The 14,344-nt window shown below is 51.7% G+C and overlaps 1 protein-coding gene across 4 annotated transcripts in view; it reads right to left on the bottom strand.

Moving 5' to 3' along the window:
• The window catches only part of KDM4A (lysine demethylase 4A), a 43,853-nt gene that overhangs the window by 14,874 nt on the left and 14,635 nt on the right, over positions 1–14,344 (bottom strand). For all 4 annotated transcript variants that reach the window (XM_059689873.1, XM_059689872.1, XM_059689874.1 and 1 more), the window contains exons 9-12: positions 14,070–14,317; positions 12,897–13,096; positions 11,411–11,796; positions 884–1,004 (exon numbers count right to left, since the gene is read on the bottom strand). In XM_059689873.1, coding sequence (XP_059545856.1) covers positions 884–1,004; positions 11,411–11,796; positions 12,897–13,096; positions 14,070–14,317 — 955 coding nt within the window. The remainder of the gene's footprint in view (positions 1–883; positions 1,005–11,410; positions 11,797–12,896; positions 13,097–14,069; positions 14,318–14,344) is intronic.

Raw genomic sequence — 14,344 nt, 5'->3', positions numbered from 1 at the left:
CAGTGGAGATGGGACTGACATTAGATCAAAAAGGGCGGTGGGACCTGTACAGAAAGCTGGTAAGGCCCTGGACCTTCCCCCCAGCCTGGCACGAGGAAGGACAGGACAGGACAGAGTAGGAAAGGGTCTGGCAGCAGTCAGGAATGACAGGGGGCCTGGTCACAGACAGAGGCTCGTCAGCGCTAATCCTACTGGACCTCTGGGCTCCAGGCAGCACAGGGGACAACCACTACCTGAGCTCCAACGACACACTTCCGGGTTCCCCACATCCCCACCTACTCCCCTGTCTCCTTCACAGGCTCCTCTTCCTCCTCTGTCCTCCCAACCCCAGCCTCTGCTCACTGCCCTCGGTACCTCTCCCTGAGGGGCCAGCTCCGCACAACCCCAAGTCTACACCCTCCAGACACTGATTGGAGGTGTCCAAACCCAACCCCAGCTAGAAACCAGGGAAGCACTCAACTCCTGCCTCTCCCCTCCTACCACCTTCACAGCTCCACACCCAATCGCCAAATCCAGCTGACTTTATCCCCGCATCTTCATTACATCCCCTTCCCCATGCCTACTTCCTCCGTCCCCTTCAGACCCTCAGACCTCACAGAGACCACGACAGGAGCCCATCTGCTCCTCTCAAAGCCATTCTCAAGATGCAAACACTCGGAGCAATCTTTCTCCTGTAAATTTGACCATGTCACTCTTCTGCTTAAAATGCTTCAAACAAATCAGGTATCAAATGAAACCCTGCCCTCTTTATGGACTATCTGGGGGAAGAGCTAAGCCAAAGGCCCACCCTCGGCCCTCAGCTTGGCCTCCGGATGAGTTGTGAGGCCAAGTGCTAGTGCGGCGAGCTGCTTTCCTCCTGGTGAAGAGAGAAGACAACACTTACCATCATCACTGCCGCAATCCTGCAACACAAGCGGGTGGTGGCGGGGGAGCTTGCTCAAGGGCTGACGCCGGCCCTTGGACTTCTTATTCTCCTCCAGGGAAAACATGTATTCATTCGCAACCTGGGCAAACCACAGAAGACATCAAATTGGTCTTGTCTCCACTTGGGGACACAGCAAAAGTCAGTCTTACAATGAAAGCCAAGGGAAAGAGCAGGCACAGAGAAACACACAACAATAGAAAACCAAACAGAAAACCCCTGTTTTAGAAAAACGAAATGACAGTGCCTTGATGCAAACTAGTCTAAACTAGGATTATGTGAACACTTTGCAGCCACATTTGTACCTCATAAGTGTGGCAATGTACCAAAAAGAAACCTACTCCAGCTCTAAAGGAGAGTATGCCCCCCGCCCCGCCCCCAAGCTCACTGCCATGAGCCCCAGAGAAAGCCAGGTACCCCTCTCCTTGGACCGAAGGCCAGCAGGCACCTGTTACAAAGTGCCAGGCAGCTGACCACCTAGGTTTGAAAGGCTAGAGGACATTTAAAAGGGTGAGGAGCAGCTGACCCAGTAAAGGTAAAATAGGCCTGTCAGGAAGTGCATTGTCGAGACCTCAGCTCTAGCTAAGGCCACTCCTTCCTCTTTCTCCAGGGGAGAGAACATCAGCCAGGACAGAGAGCACATCTTAAATTCTGGCCTAGCTGCAAAGGGGAAGGTGGATTTAACACTGCATTGACAAAGTCAGAGCAAATGTGATGAGGTTTAAGACCTATAGGATTGAGTCAGTAATACCACATAGGGTTTCTTTCTCATCCACATGTTTATAAAACTTGGTTATGCTCACATTGGGAGACATGGGGTAAAGCAAAACCTATTAAGCAAGGGAATAAAATGAGGCCTGGAAAAGGACCACCTTGCAACTGTGGGGAACACCCGAGTGGGGCGGAGACACGACAGCACTGCAGGGCCACCGCGGAGCGCCTGGGCCTGCAGATGCCCCTGTGACTGCACAGAACCCCAGGACTTAAGAACCGCACTTGGAATGTCAGGAAAAACTCTGAGCAGGCCACATCCAAACAGAACAGAGCCTGCTCTCCCAAACATACATGTAACCAACAAGTTTTAGACAAATATTTACAAAGAAAGGCCTGGCCGAGAAAGGAGCAAGGTGTGGGGAAATGGTCTAATAGAACGTGACCCCTGTATGCAGGAGTGATGCCGACTCCGTGTGCAGGAATGTGCTGGGTGAGTGAGGACGTCAGGGACCTCTTAACTGATGTCCGTGTCTCAGGTGATCAGACTTTTAGTGAGATCTGAACCACACTGATTAGTGCCAGTGTCTCCAAATGTACATCAAAAAGGCCCTCGAGAGCCCCCACTGGAGTGAGCAGGCAGGGCCCAGGGCTGCAGGCCCCGCCTCCACCCCACCAGAACAACCCTGCTTTTGATTCACATTTTATGAATTCACTTCATAAAATGATTAAGATCTCACTTAGCCAAAGGGTCCTTTGGCTAAAACAAACAAGAAAACCCATACTCAAATTTGATAGTGCTATCATAAAACTAAAAAATTTAGGAACACGCACCCCAACATATGTATATTCACTAATGAATTACATACACTAAGGTATTTATACACATTTCAAAACAAAAATAGACTGTAAAAGGATTTTTTAAGTTCCATTCTTACTCCTGCACCCCAGTAATCCTCCTGCATTCCCCACTTTGAAAACCATCTAGACAACAGGCCTAAACTGGGAAGTGCAGAGACTAGAAGTAAAGGAATAAGAAAAAGGAACCAGGGGTGGTGGGGATTCCTAGCCTGAGTCAGCAAGGGGGAAACTTGCGAGAACTCACGGGGATGGAGAGGGAGTGGCAATAGGCCGAGTTAAACATGCTGCATGGGGTTCACACAGCCTGTAGCTGTGGCCCTTCATTTGGCAACAGAGACTTAATAAAAGAATTGAGCCGGGTTCAGGAACAAAGTCAGAGTAAGAGCTATGGATCTGGGAATCCTCAGCATCTAATTAGCAACCTTAACAATCCTTTGTCATGTTAACACATTCATAGAGATTATGGGAGTGGAGAAGATTATCACTGGGAGATAAACTGATGGGAGACCAAGCCTTCCAGGCCAGGAAGGAAGAAAAGAAAGATTTGGCAGTAGGTGGGTAAGAGGAACACAAAACAAGGAGGGTGGGCTGCCAGCAGGGAAAATCCGCAGGGACAAAGAATACAGAACTACTGAGCAGGAAGTGGCCAATGGCCTGGGAGGGGGAGGAGAGGACGTTTTTTGAGAGATAAATTCCAGCAGAAAGAGTAACGAACGAAGGAGTAAATACATCATAGAGGCTATTTTGGAGGATCAAGGGAAGGAATATCACAGATTGGGAAGGAAATTTCCTCCAATCATATTTTAGGATAGGGGCTATGTGTGTACGGTCTATAGGAAGAGAGCAAATAAGTTTGTGAGAGAAAAAGTACCAGGAACGATTCCCCCGAAATGGCCAGTCCTAATCCTCTCGAATGTGTTAACATGACAAAGGGTAGTTGAGGTTGCTAATTAGATGACCTGAAAGTAGTGAGATAATCCTGGATTACCCAGGCGGGCCCAACACATCAGACCACGCTTAACAATGAAGTCAGTGAAGTGATGGAGAAACCTGGCCGGATGCTGCTGCCTTTGAAGGTGGAAGAGGGCGCAAGCCAGGCAAGGACCCGGCTCTGCGGAGAGCCGGCAGGAGGGCCGGGCCGCAGCCCTGCGGACACCTTGACGTTGCACAGCGAGGCCCATTTCAGACTTCTGAACTGCACAACTAGAAGATGATATATCTGTGTTATTTTACGACCTTAAGTTTGTGGTTAACTTGTTAAAGCAGCAACAGGAAACAAATTAAGGGGTGGGAGGTGAAGACGGATCCCTCCATAGGTCCAAGGACTGGAAGTGGAGGGGCCGCGATTGAGAGCCCCCGAGTGCAGCGGTGGGAGAGGAGGAGGACGCACACTGGGTGATGTGGCGATGCAGAGACAGGAGCTTAGGACCCAGCCTCCAGGAGCTTAGGACCCAGCCGGAGGGCGGCCTGGTGCGCCAGCCTCAAGTCTGTGCCCTTCCCCCCGACCATAAGCTGCCTCTGAATAAAGCAGTCAGGTCTATTCAAATTCGAAGATCATCTCCGGTTAAATGCTCCGGCTGCCTCAGGGCATCCACACCCTTCCTCACAGGGTGGCCTCTCGGGGGCAATGTACTGGGACTTCTCAACTCCCTCAGTAGTGCAGAAACCCCAATTTTTTAACCAACTAGCGGAGTGAGCTCAGGCAAGCAGCAACCCACTGGTAACATGGGGGTCAGGAGTGCCGCCCCACAGGGCTCTGTGTGAGGATGGAGGGGGAGCATGTAGGGTCTGCCAGGCCCCTGCCCCCTGAGAGCTGGAGCTCAAGCGCCCCCCCCCCCCCCCCCCCCCCCGTCCAATGTGCCTCCTCCTCACACTGGGCACCCGCGGTCAATGTCAATGTTCCTTACCGGAAGGCCCAGTTGTTCCCTCCTTGCCTGGGGAACACTAACTAGCGAGAACTTTCGGAGCCAACACACCGCGGAGGCCCAGTGTGCTCCTAAATGAACCCCTAAGGCTTTGGTGCTCGGCAGTCAGTCACCAAGGCGCTTTTACCAGGGCCCCTGACATAAGACGTGGCACACGAGCTGATTACCAAGAGGCCCAAATTATACCTTGGGGGTGGTTAAAGGAGGGGGTACACAAAGCTGCTCTTAGAAACCCAGCTGTTTCCAAATATAGATACAATGTTATCAGAACTCTCTAGCGACAGGCCAAGTGACTCAGCTCCTGCCCCTGGCTTGACTGTCGCCCCCTTGCACCCTATCGATTAACGTGAATAGCAGCGCCTCACTAAAACGAACCCCCACTCCTTCCCCGCTTACGGAGGGCTCATGGGCCAGGCCCTCAGGAAGCAAGGCTGAATGTGGCACAGGGCCTGGCTCCTGGAAGCTTCTCTTCCTCGCCGACCTACGGTAACCGCACTGAGACCAAGACGCTCAGAAAAAAGAAGTCAAGGGTGACAGGGATCCAAAGGAGAAAGGAAGGGAAGCGATGGGCGGCCACGAAAGGTTTCTGAGAGCAGCGGCTTCTGCAAAGGGCTGGGCCCCGTGAGCAGAGGAAGGTGTCTGGCTGTTCCAGGAGACCCGTGGAGACAACTCCCAGTCCCTCCCACCTCGAGGCCATCTGCAGCCTGGTGATAGCTGCACAGCACGGTGAATGCAGGTAAGGCCACTGAACTGTGCACTAAAATCTGGTTAAAATTGTGAAAGAAAGGGGCCACATGCTGACCTGACAAGCTCAGGAGAGGCCTGCATGGCAGTTTTGCAGACCTAAAGTAACCACACAGGATGGTCTGAAATTAAACCTTAACTAAAAGCAGTTATGGTGGGCAGTTACGTCCTAAGCCGATATCTTCACTGATAAGGTCAACCCTTACCGTAACTGAGCCTGTCTGTCTTTTTGCATCTATGATAACATGCCCCTGGGATGTCTGGGTAACTTGTGACTTCCCTTTTTATGGAGCCCCTGGGGCACAACCAGGTGTGCTGGGTCCCAGGACAGATACCACAGATTCCTTCATCATCATGTTAATTGTTCTTGCACCCACCTAAGTATGTGTCCATCATTTTACTTTTTATCCTATCACAGAGGTTTCCCCACTTCGCTTAATCCCACCTCCTTAAGTCTGTCACCAATGAATTTCATGTATAAATACGGATGTAACCCTGCCATTCTCCGGAGCACTATCTCGATTCCTTGAGGTTCTGCTTCCCGGCATATGTCGACAGTTTGGCTCAAATAAACTCACAAAAATTCTTTACAGGTTTCAATGGTTTTTTACGTTAACAAAATGAAAAGATTTTATGTCATGTACACAGTATCTTATCACAATTAAAAACCAAATTAACCCAGCCTCAGCCACCCCCTCCTGTCTCCACCTGTGCTGGAGGCCCCACTCCCTCCCTCCTGCTCAGACCTGAAGGACCAGGTCCCTCCCCTGGCCTTCATTACCTCCAAACCTCCCCCGGGAGTCCCCCCCACCCCCAACCCCCACCCTGCTCCAGCTCCTCCTCCACCAGAGGTGAGCTTGGCCACAGCTCCCACTGTCTTCGATCTTTCTCCTTCCTTGGCTCTGGACACACACTCCTAGGCCGCTCCTAGTTCTTCAAAACCTCTGTCTGGTCTTCACATTCCCCTTCTGCCTGGGCCTCTAGCTCCACCCACACTGTGAAAATTAGTCCTCCCGTTTCACACAAGAGCTCTTCCATGCCCGCTGACACCCACTCGGTGACTCCCAAACCTAAGGACCCCTCCTTAGCTTCAGATCGGTGTGTACACACCTCCACAGCCTGCCTCGAAAGCAGGTCACACTCCATGCCCCAGACTGAAGTGCCCTCCTGAGTCACACCCATGGATCCCTTCACTTTCCACTGATGCACCCCCTCCACCCAGTAACTGCGGCCAGAATCCCAGTCAAGCCCGGTCTGCCCTCTTCCTCAGCCAGCGCCCAGTCCTGTGTTCTTCCCTTCTGAGCAGCTCCAGGCCACCGCCTACTCCCATCCCTTCCTCCACCCCACAGCTCAGGTCCTCACTGTCCTGCTTTCAGGAAAGGACTCCAAATTGGTTTCCCTATTGCAAGCCCTTTTTCCTCCTTTCCTGAAGAAGTATTCGATTGTAAAAATAACACGTTAATCACAAAAATATTCGAGTAATGCATCAATGTAGGAAGTGAAAATAATCCATAACTCCACCTTCAAGAGAACCCTCTGCTGTTTCTAATTTTGACTCAGTCCCCCCCTCCCCCACGCCACCTCAAAAAACCTTTATACTGATTCCAAAATGAACTTCTGAAATACCAGTAAAGAGCTTTAAAACCCCTCCACTGGACAATCTAAAGAATTAGCATGGTCTCAAGTAAGTCAATGGTAGTAAAAAGGGAGGGGAACACTTTGCTAGATTAACGTAGACTTAAGAGACATAATAAACAAATGTAAAGTGTAAGACTATATTAAACCTTCACTCAAACAAACCTACCATAAAATAAATGTTTAAACAATTGGGAAAATTTAATTATGGAGTGGGTATTAGATGTTGCTGAAGAACTTTTATAATATTGTTGGGTGTAATAATGGCATAAGGATTAAGAAAATATCCATATTTTGGCCCTAGCTGGTTTGGATCAGTGGAGTATTAGCCCTCAAACTAAAGGGTCCCGGGTTCAATTCTGATGAAGGGCACGTAGCTCAGTTGCAGGCTCAATCTCCGCCCTGGTCAAGATGCATGCGGGTGGTAACCAATCGATGTATCTCTCTCACATCGATGTTTCCCTCTCTTTCTCCCTCCCTTCTACTCTCTCTGAAAATCAATGGAAAAATATCCTCGGGTGAGGATTAACAAACAAAAATCCTATATAGTAAAAGGCTAATATGTAAATCAACCAAATGGCAGAACGACCGGTTGCTATGACACACACTGACCACCAGAGGGCAGGCACTCAATGCAGGAGCTGCCCCTGGGTGGTCAGCGCACTCCCAAAGGGGGAGTGCTGCTCAGCCAGAAGCCAGGCTCATGGCTGGCAAGCGCAGCGGCGGTGGCGGGAGCCTCTCCCACCTCCGTGGCAGTGCTAAGGATGTCCAACTGACAGGAGCAGGCCTGAGCCAGCAATCGGACATCCTCCAAGGGCTCCTGGACTATGAGAGGGTGCAGGCCAGGCTGAGGAGCACCCCCCCCAAGTGCATGAATTTCATGCACCAGGTCTCTAGTAAATAAATACATAAACAAATAAATAAATAAAAATAAAATATCCATTTTTTAGAGATACACACTGAAGTAGGGGGAAATGACATATCTCGGATTTTCTTTAAAATACTTCAGCAAATAAAAAAATAATAGATGAAGCAACTGTGACAAGATATTGAGAACTGTCAGACCTAGGTGATGAGAATTTATGGGTTCACTATATTATTCTGTACACTTCTTTGTGCAATTAAAAAATGTACTATGGAGCCCAGCTGGCGTGGCTCAGTGGTTGAGCGTCAACCTATGAACCAGGAGGTCACAGTTCGATTCCCGGTCAGGGCACATGCCTGGGTTGTGGGCTCGATCCCCAGTGGGAGGTCGTGCAGGAGGCAGCTGATCAATGATTCCCTGTCATCACTGATGTTTCTCTCTCTCTCTCTCTCTCTCTCTCTCTGTCTCTCTCTCTCCCTTCCTCTCTGAAATCAATAAAAATACATTTTTAAAATGTACCATGGGAATCTTCAATCTCCAAAACACATGGCCGAAAACCTCCCACTGCTCTCCACACCACAACTCTGAGGTCAGATTGCTTCTCACAGCAGAACCTCCCTGACCTGGGTCCTGACTCACCCTCCACCAACACCTCCCTGGCCTCTCCAGCCCCATATGCCTGAGGCAAATGGAACCACTTAGGCCTCCCCACCACGTGCTCTGACCTTGGCATGAGCTACCACCACCACAGAGGACGCTCTCCTCTCCCAGACTCCCCCTCCAGTTTCCTTCTACCCACCTGGCATACTCTTGTCAGCCTCAGGCCTAGAACGCTTCCTTCTCTGCAGTGTCCCTGAACACCTCACCCCAACCCCAGGCAGGCTGTTAACTCCTCTGCCTGTGCCACATCATGGATCACTAAGTATCCGAATCATTTGCTCCCATCTGTCCACTCCTCTAGACTGTGAGCTCCTTGAAGGCACTGTCCTAGCCCAGAGTAGGCACGCCGTAACGACGACAGAGTAAAGCGAAGAGGTAGGCAGCCAAGGTATTTTTAGAGAAGGTGAAGTAGTTCGAAGATGCCAGCACATCAAGGGGGAGGCAGAAGAGAGATGGATGGTGTGGAGCGAAGGGTGTCACCATCACACGACAGCTAAGAAGTCGATACAGAAATAAAAAGGAGCCCTAGCCGGTTTGGGTCAGTGGATAGAGCATCGACCTGCAGACTGAAGGGTCCCGAGTTCGATTCCAGTCAGGGGCACATGCCCGGGTTGCGGGCTTAATCCCCAGTAGGGGGCATGCAGGAGGCAGCCAATCGATGATTCTCTCTCATCATTGATGTTTCTCTCTCTCCCTCTCCCTTTCTGAAATCAATAAAAATACATTAAAAAAAATAAAATAAAAAGGAGCAGGAAGGCACTCGATGGTGTCTGAGCAGGAATCCAACAAGAGAGGCATGCTGGAGAGTGGCCCCCTTCCCCGGCATATTCCCCAGGGAGGCCCCGGCTCTCCTCCCAGCTCTGGGATGTTCGTGAGCATCACTTAGCTGGGACCTGCCTATGGCAGGAGTGCGTCCTGATCTGCGTCCACGACACATGGGAGACGAGTGGGGAACACTCTGCAGGACGAGAGGGCCTGCGTCCTCCAGGACTGCCTGTGACGAGGTAGGTCATCTGTCTCACCGAGGGCAAATGAGCAGCAGGGCCACTTGGCCACGGGTTAAAATCCACTTCCTTCAATCATTTTAACTGGAAATGAAGTGACACTCTGAGCTCCAAATGCCACACTCCTACATCCATTACTTAACTGGTTTGTAATTTGGGAGGAAAAAGATAGTGTTGCCCTGGCCAGTTAGCTCAGTTGGTTAGAGCACTGTCCCGAGACACCCAGGTTGTGGGTTCGATCCCTGGTCAAGGGCACATACAAGTCAACCAATGAATGCATGAATGGGTGGAACAACAAATAGACGTTTCTCTCTCTTTCAAAATCAATAAATAAAATTTTTAAAAAGATGGGTGTTATTTATTGGCTCCCTCCTGTGGTTAGATTAATTAAGCAGTAATTGGGCGCCCGGCTAGCTCAGTCGGTAGAGCATGAGACTCTTAATTAAGCAGTAATACAGTGATGGCGAACCTTTTGAGCTCGGCGTGTAGGCATTTTGAAAAACCCTAACTTAACTCTGGTGCCATGTCACATATAGAAATTTTTTTATCTTTGCAACCACAGTAAAACAAAGATTTATATTTTTGACATTTATTTTATATATTTAAATGCCATTTAACAAAGAAAAATCAACCAAAAAAATGAGTTCGCATGTCACCTCTGACACGCGTGTCATAGGTTCGCCATCACTGCAGTAACACATAGTCTAAGCCAGCGGTCGCCAACCTTTCGAACCTCACAGGCCACTGGTTGGCGACCGCTGCGCCGAAGGTTTCCTTAACCCAGCAGTCGCGACCGCTAGTCTAAGCAATGCATAGCAAGTATCTGCATACAGTTAAGTCCTTGCTATTGTTAACTGCTTTTGTGGTTGTGATTCCAACTGGAGGCAAGGAAGTCAAGACGACACTGCGAGAGAGGAACAGCGCGACCTGTGGTGTGACAGCAGGATGAAGAGGGCACGGAGCTTTGTGAAGGAAGAATGCGGATGCGGCAACGGGAATGTGAGGGATTCCAGCTTCTAAGCTGAGAAGCCCTCTTGTGCGGGAGCTGCCGTACAGACAGAGAGCAGCAATCAGAGGCCACGAGGAGGAGGTGAGGGGCATGGGCTCAGGAGCCTGCACCCACTGCGAGGAGGAGGGAGGGGGCACCTGGAAAAAGTCTACAGACACTGAACCCTGAGGTTCAGAGACAGCAGAAAGAAAATTACACGGATATTAAAGGCAGGGGGCAAGCCAACCACAAAAGGGCACCAGAGGGATTTTCATATGGACTGTCGGTACTTCAGCCAAAGAGATAAAGCCAAGAGGCCGAAGGTTAATGTGTGGACAACGAATATACACAGGGCGCTTGTGATGGTGTTCGAGCTGAAGATACTTGAGAAATGTTTCATAATCACAACTTTTAAAAGATAAATTCTCGAAGGCAAGGTAAGGGGATGGGGAATAAAGAAGACCTTCTGCACACCCGCCTCACCCACGGCTGCAACTGGACCCACAGAAGCTATGAGGCTGGGGAGGAAGAGCAGTCACTTGGGTAGGTGTGAGCCCGGCCGCATCGGCCCAGCTCTGCTCCGTCCCACTCAGACCCAGCAAGCGTGTTCCAGGAGGAGGCCTGGACAAATGTCCACGTGGATGGCTTTGGGGGTTCATCCGTCTCCAGAAGGGTACTCTACCAACAAGGTAATTCTGGGAGATGAAGAATCACGTGGGGGTGGGGGGGGGAGTGGAGGGAGAATTCTCATGGGAGTCTACAGGGAAGATGCGATTTTTAAGGGGAAAAACGAATTTTAGAACAGGAAAGGCCATCTCATTCCCAACCCTCAAATATTTGGGCTGCAATCACTGCCACCCTAACCCTTGTGCCTCTAAGGCAAGGAGGGTCAGAGGATGCACCCAACTGATCCGCCTCTGTCCCTGAGGCTGCTGTGTCACAGAGATAAGAGAAAGAAACTCTTTCCTGGAAGTGAGCCAATGCCACCTGGCTTCCTACTCCACACCACGGCAGACTGGAGGTACACCCTACGGTTACTCCTGCATCCTGGACACCGCTGCACCCCACCCACAGGGCCCTTCCAGGCAGCCCTACCTCCGCCAGCTCCCGCTCGCTGATACTCCTGCTGGCGCTCCTTTTCTTCCGCGGGCACGGCTCTCCTGCAGCGACCCTGCCGTCCCCTCTGGCATAGCTGTGCACAGTGAGGACTCCCGTCTGCCCTTGGCCTGGGCAGGACAGGGGCTCACTGGTTTCTGAATCGGAAGAAACAGAATCCTGTGATGAACTGGAGCCCAGGCTGGAAGATGATTTCTTTGTGGAGCCTGAGAAGACAAGGCGTCCCCCTATAGAGGCAGGATTCACAGAAAGATCCAAGGCAGCAGCCGCTTCCTCCTCCTCTTCCTCCGCCTCCTCCTCCTCCTCCTCTTCGAGTTTGACGTTCTTCAGCTCTTCAAATTTGACATCAGTCGAGTCAGAATAATCTGAAACACACATACACATTGGACAGAGCCAACTTCCTCCCACACGTCTGAACCTCGAGAAAGGCAGTGACAAAGCACAAAGAACAGGGGCAGGGTGAGGCCCGGCCTTCAATCCCGGCTGTCACCCACAGGTCACTGTGTGATGAGCGGCTGCTGATCCTCTCTGGGCCCCAGTTCCACCCTCTCTAATGGGAGGTACCACCAGGGCTCTGCGTAAGATGGAGCACGGCCTGGCACACATGGCAGACGCTCATTAAGTGACAGCTGCCATGTCCTCAGAAGTCTGGCAGGAAATGAAGGCCGAGCACGGGAGAGACCTAGCACCCCAGGCTGGACAACCTGAACGAAGGCAGCCCAGACCCAGGTCGAGTCCATAGAGCTGTCTGGCTCTCAGCAGAGGTACCGACAAGGTGTTGTCAAGCCTGACTGGGCACTGATACAGCCCGTGCCCAACAAATCTACCCTCACAACCATCCGCCCGAGGGACTGCTCTAGAACAGCGGTGGGCAACCGGAGGTCCGCGGACCACTGGCGGTCCATGAGGTCCGAAGGTTGGCGACCGCTGCTCTAGAACACTGTGACCACACCACTCCCCCTGAAATACAACTGGCTCCCGGGCCTCCGTGTGGGCCAAGCTAAGATGGCAGGCAGTCCCTACATCCTCTCGCTTCTATATCTATGGCTCATTTCCTGGTAACACACCTGTCTTCTGCCCCCATATTCAAATGGCAGGAAATCACTACCAGCCCCACAAACAGCTCTGTCCTTTCACAGCTCCATGCCTTGGCCCCCGCTGTGCCTCTCAGGGGATGCCCTTTGTATGTCACCAACGCTGCCTGGAAAATTCCTACTGACCTTGTCCCCTTCGGTTCATCGTCACGTCACCAAAACCTTCAGTGTCTCCTGGACCCCTCACCAGGCAAAAGGAGGGGTGGGGGCTTTCCCCGACGTTCCTCACCTGCCCTGTGTGTTCCCAACCAAAGTGCTCCTCACACTCGGGCCTGTCTCTCCCCTTTTTCTCACTGGTGACCCAGCACTAACATGGCACCCGACAGAGAACAGAACAGTCGGGGTGGGGGAGAATACCGTAACCAGCTGACCTGGGAAGGGGAGGCCATCCTCGACCTGCCGCACAGAGCTGTGGGTGGGCCTCACGGGGGCGAGCGCGGCCTGGCACGCCGTCAGGTCGTACTGGCCGGAACTCAGCTCCTCCTTGGGGAAGAGCTCGCTCTGACTGACCTCCTGCGGAATTTCGAGACAAACTCGGTGCCTCTTTGTCCCTATGCGGTGCTTGGCGAGGCTGCAAGGAGGAGAGTGAGCTGTGTAAGGGCCCACAGATATATCCACTTACACAAACACATCCACACACAACCCCAAAACCAGTGCCCAGAGCCTACAGTCCGCCATTTGTGGGACCTGAGCCCGTCCCATCAAATGGAAAACAGGGATGTCACCACCCACCACGAGGCTTAAGGAAAGGCAGGCAGAGTACCCGAAAGCACCTGGCGTGAAGCAGGAGCCCATCGAAGTCCCTCCCTCCTTCCCCACGCGGCCGAGGGTAAACGAGCCTCAGGAGAGACCCTCTGGCTCAGACACTGACAAGGCCAGGAATCTCATCTCCACTACCACACGCTCTTTTTTCTTTCTTTCTTTCTTTTTTTTTAATATGAACCGCTTCACAAATTGGCATGTCGTCCTAGCGCAGGGGACATGCTAATTAATCTTCCCGTAGCGAGCACCACACTCTCCTTCTTTAAAAAGCTCTCACGCCCGGCCGGTGTGGCTCAGGGGTTGAGCATCGACCTATGAACCAGGAGGTCAGGGTTCGATTCCCGGTCAGGGCACATGCCCGGGTGGTAGGCCCAATCCCCAATAGGGGTCATGCAGGAAGCAGGCAATCAATGATGCTCTCTCATTGATGTTTCTCTCTCTCTCTCTCTCCTTCTCCCTTCCTCTCTGAAATCAATAAAAATATATTTTTAAAAAAGCTCTCATGATGAAGATGAGAAATTGTGACTTTTCTGGCCCAGAGGGAGCTGTGCCCTGGCATGTGTGTGCCCCTCGCTCCAGCAGACCACGGGCACACCACCAGATGCCATCGCTCCTGGTAACAGCCACCGGGGGCCTAAATGCCCTCACTGAGGACTCTGGAGCCCGTACCAAGAAGGAAACTCCCTCATCTGTGGCTCAAACGCCTCACTTAGTAACAGCCTCTCAGTAGCTGCCTCCACGTGCCTCCCTCAGACGGCTGGGCCAGAGGGCTGCCGCCTTACCTTCTCTTCAGGTGGCCCTCCTCGCCGTCCTCGACTCCCTCCATGTCCTCCTCTGGGCACTCCTCCTCACTCGCGGCCCTTGGAGGCAGTTCACTCTCCTTAAGGAACTCAGCGGCTTCTGGCGTGGGCAGCGTATGGTCGATAACTGTGCTGTCCTTGCCAGCTTTCCAAAGTTTGTACCTTTCTGGCTGGAACTTCCTCACAAACACGTCCATGGAGATCTTCACCATATCCTTCCTACAGGAGCACTGCCACGAGTAACCAGAGGAGCCCCA

The sequence above is a fragment of the Myotis daubentonii genome, chromosome 3 (assembly GCF_963259705.1).
Source record: "Myotis daubentonii chromosome 3, mMyoDau2.1, whole genome shotgun sequence".
Taxonomy (NCBI): Eukaryota; Metazoa; Chordata; class Mammalia; order Chiroptera; family Vespertilionidae; genus Myotis; species Myotis daubentonii.
The sequence above is the reverse complement of the archived record's forward strand: the minus strand, read 5'-3'. Positions and strand labels throughout refer to the sequence as shown.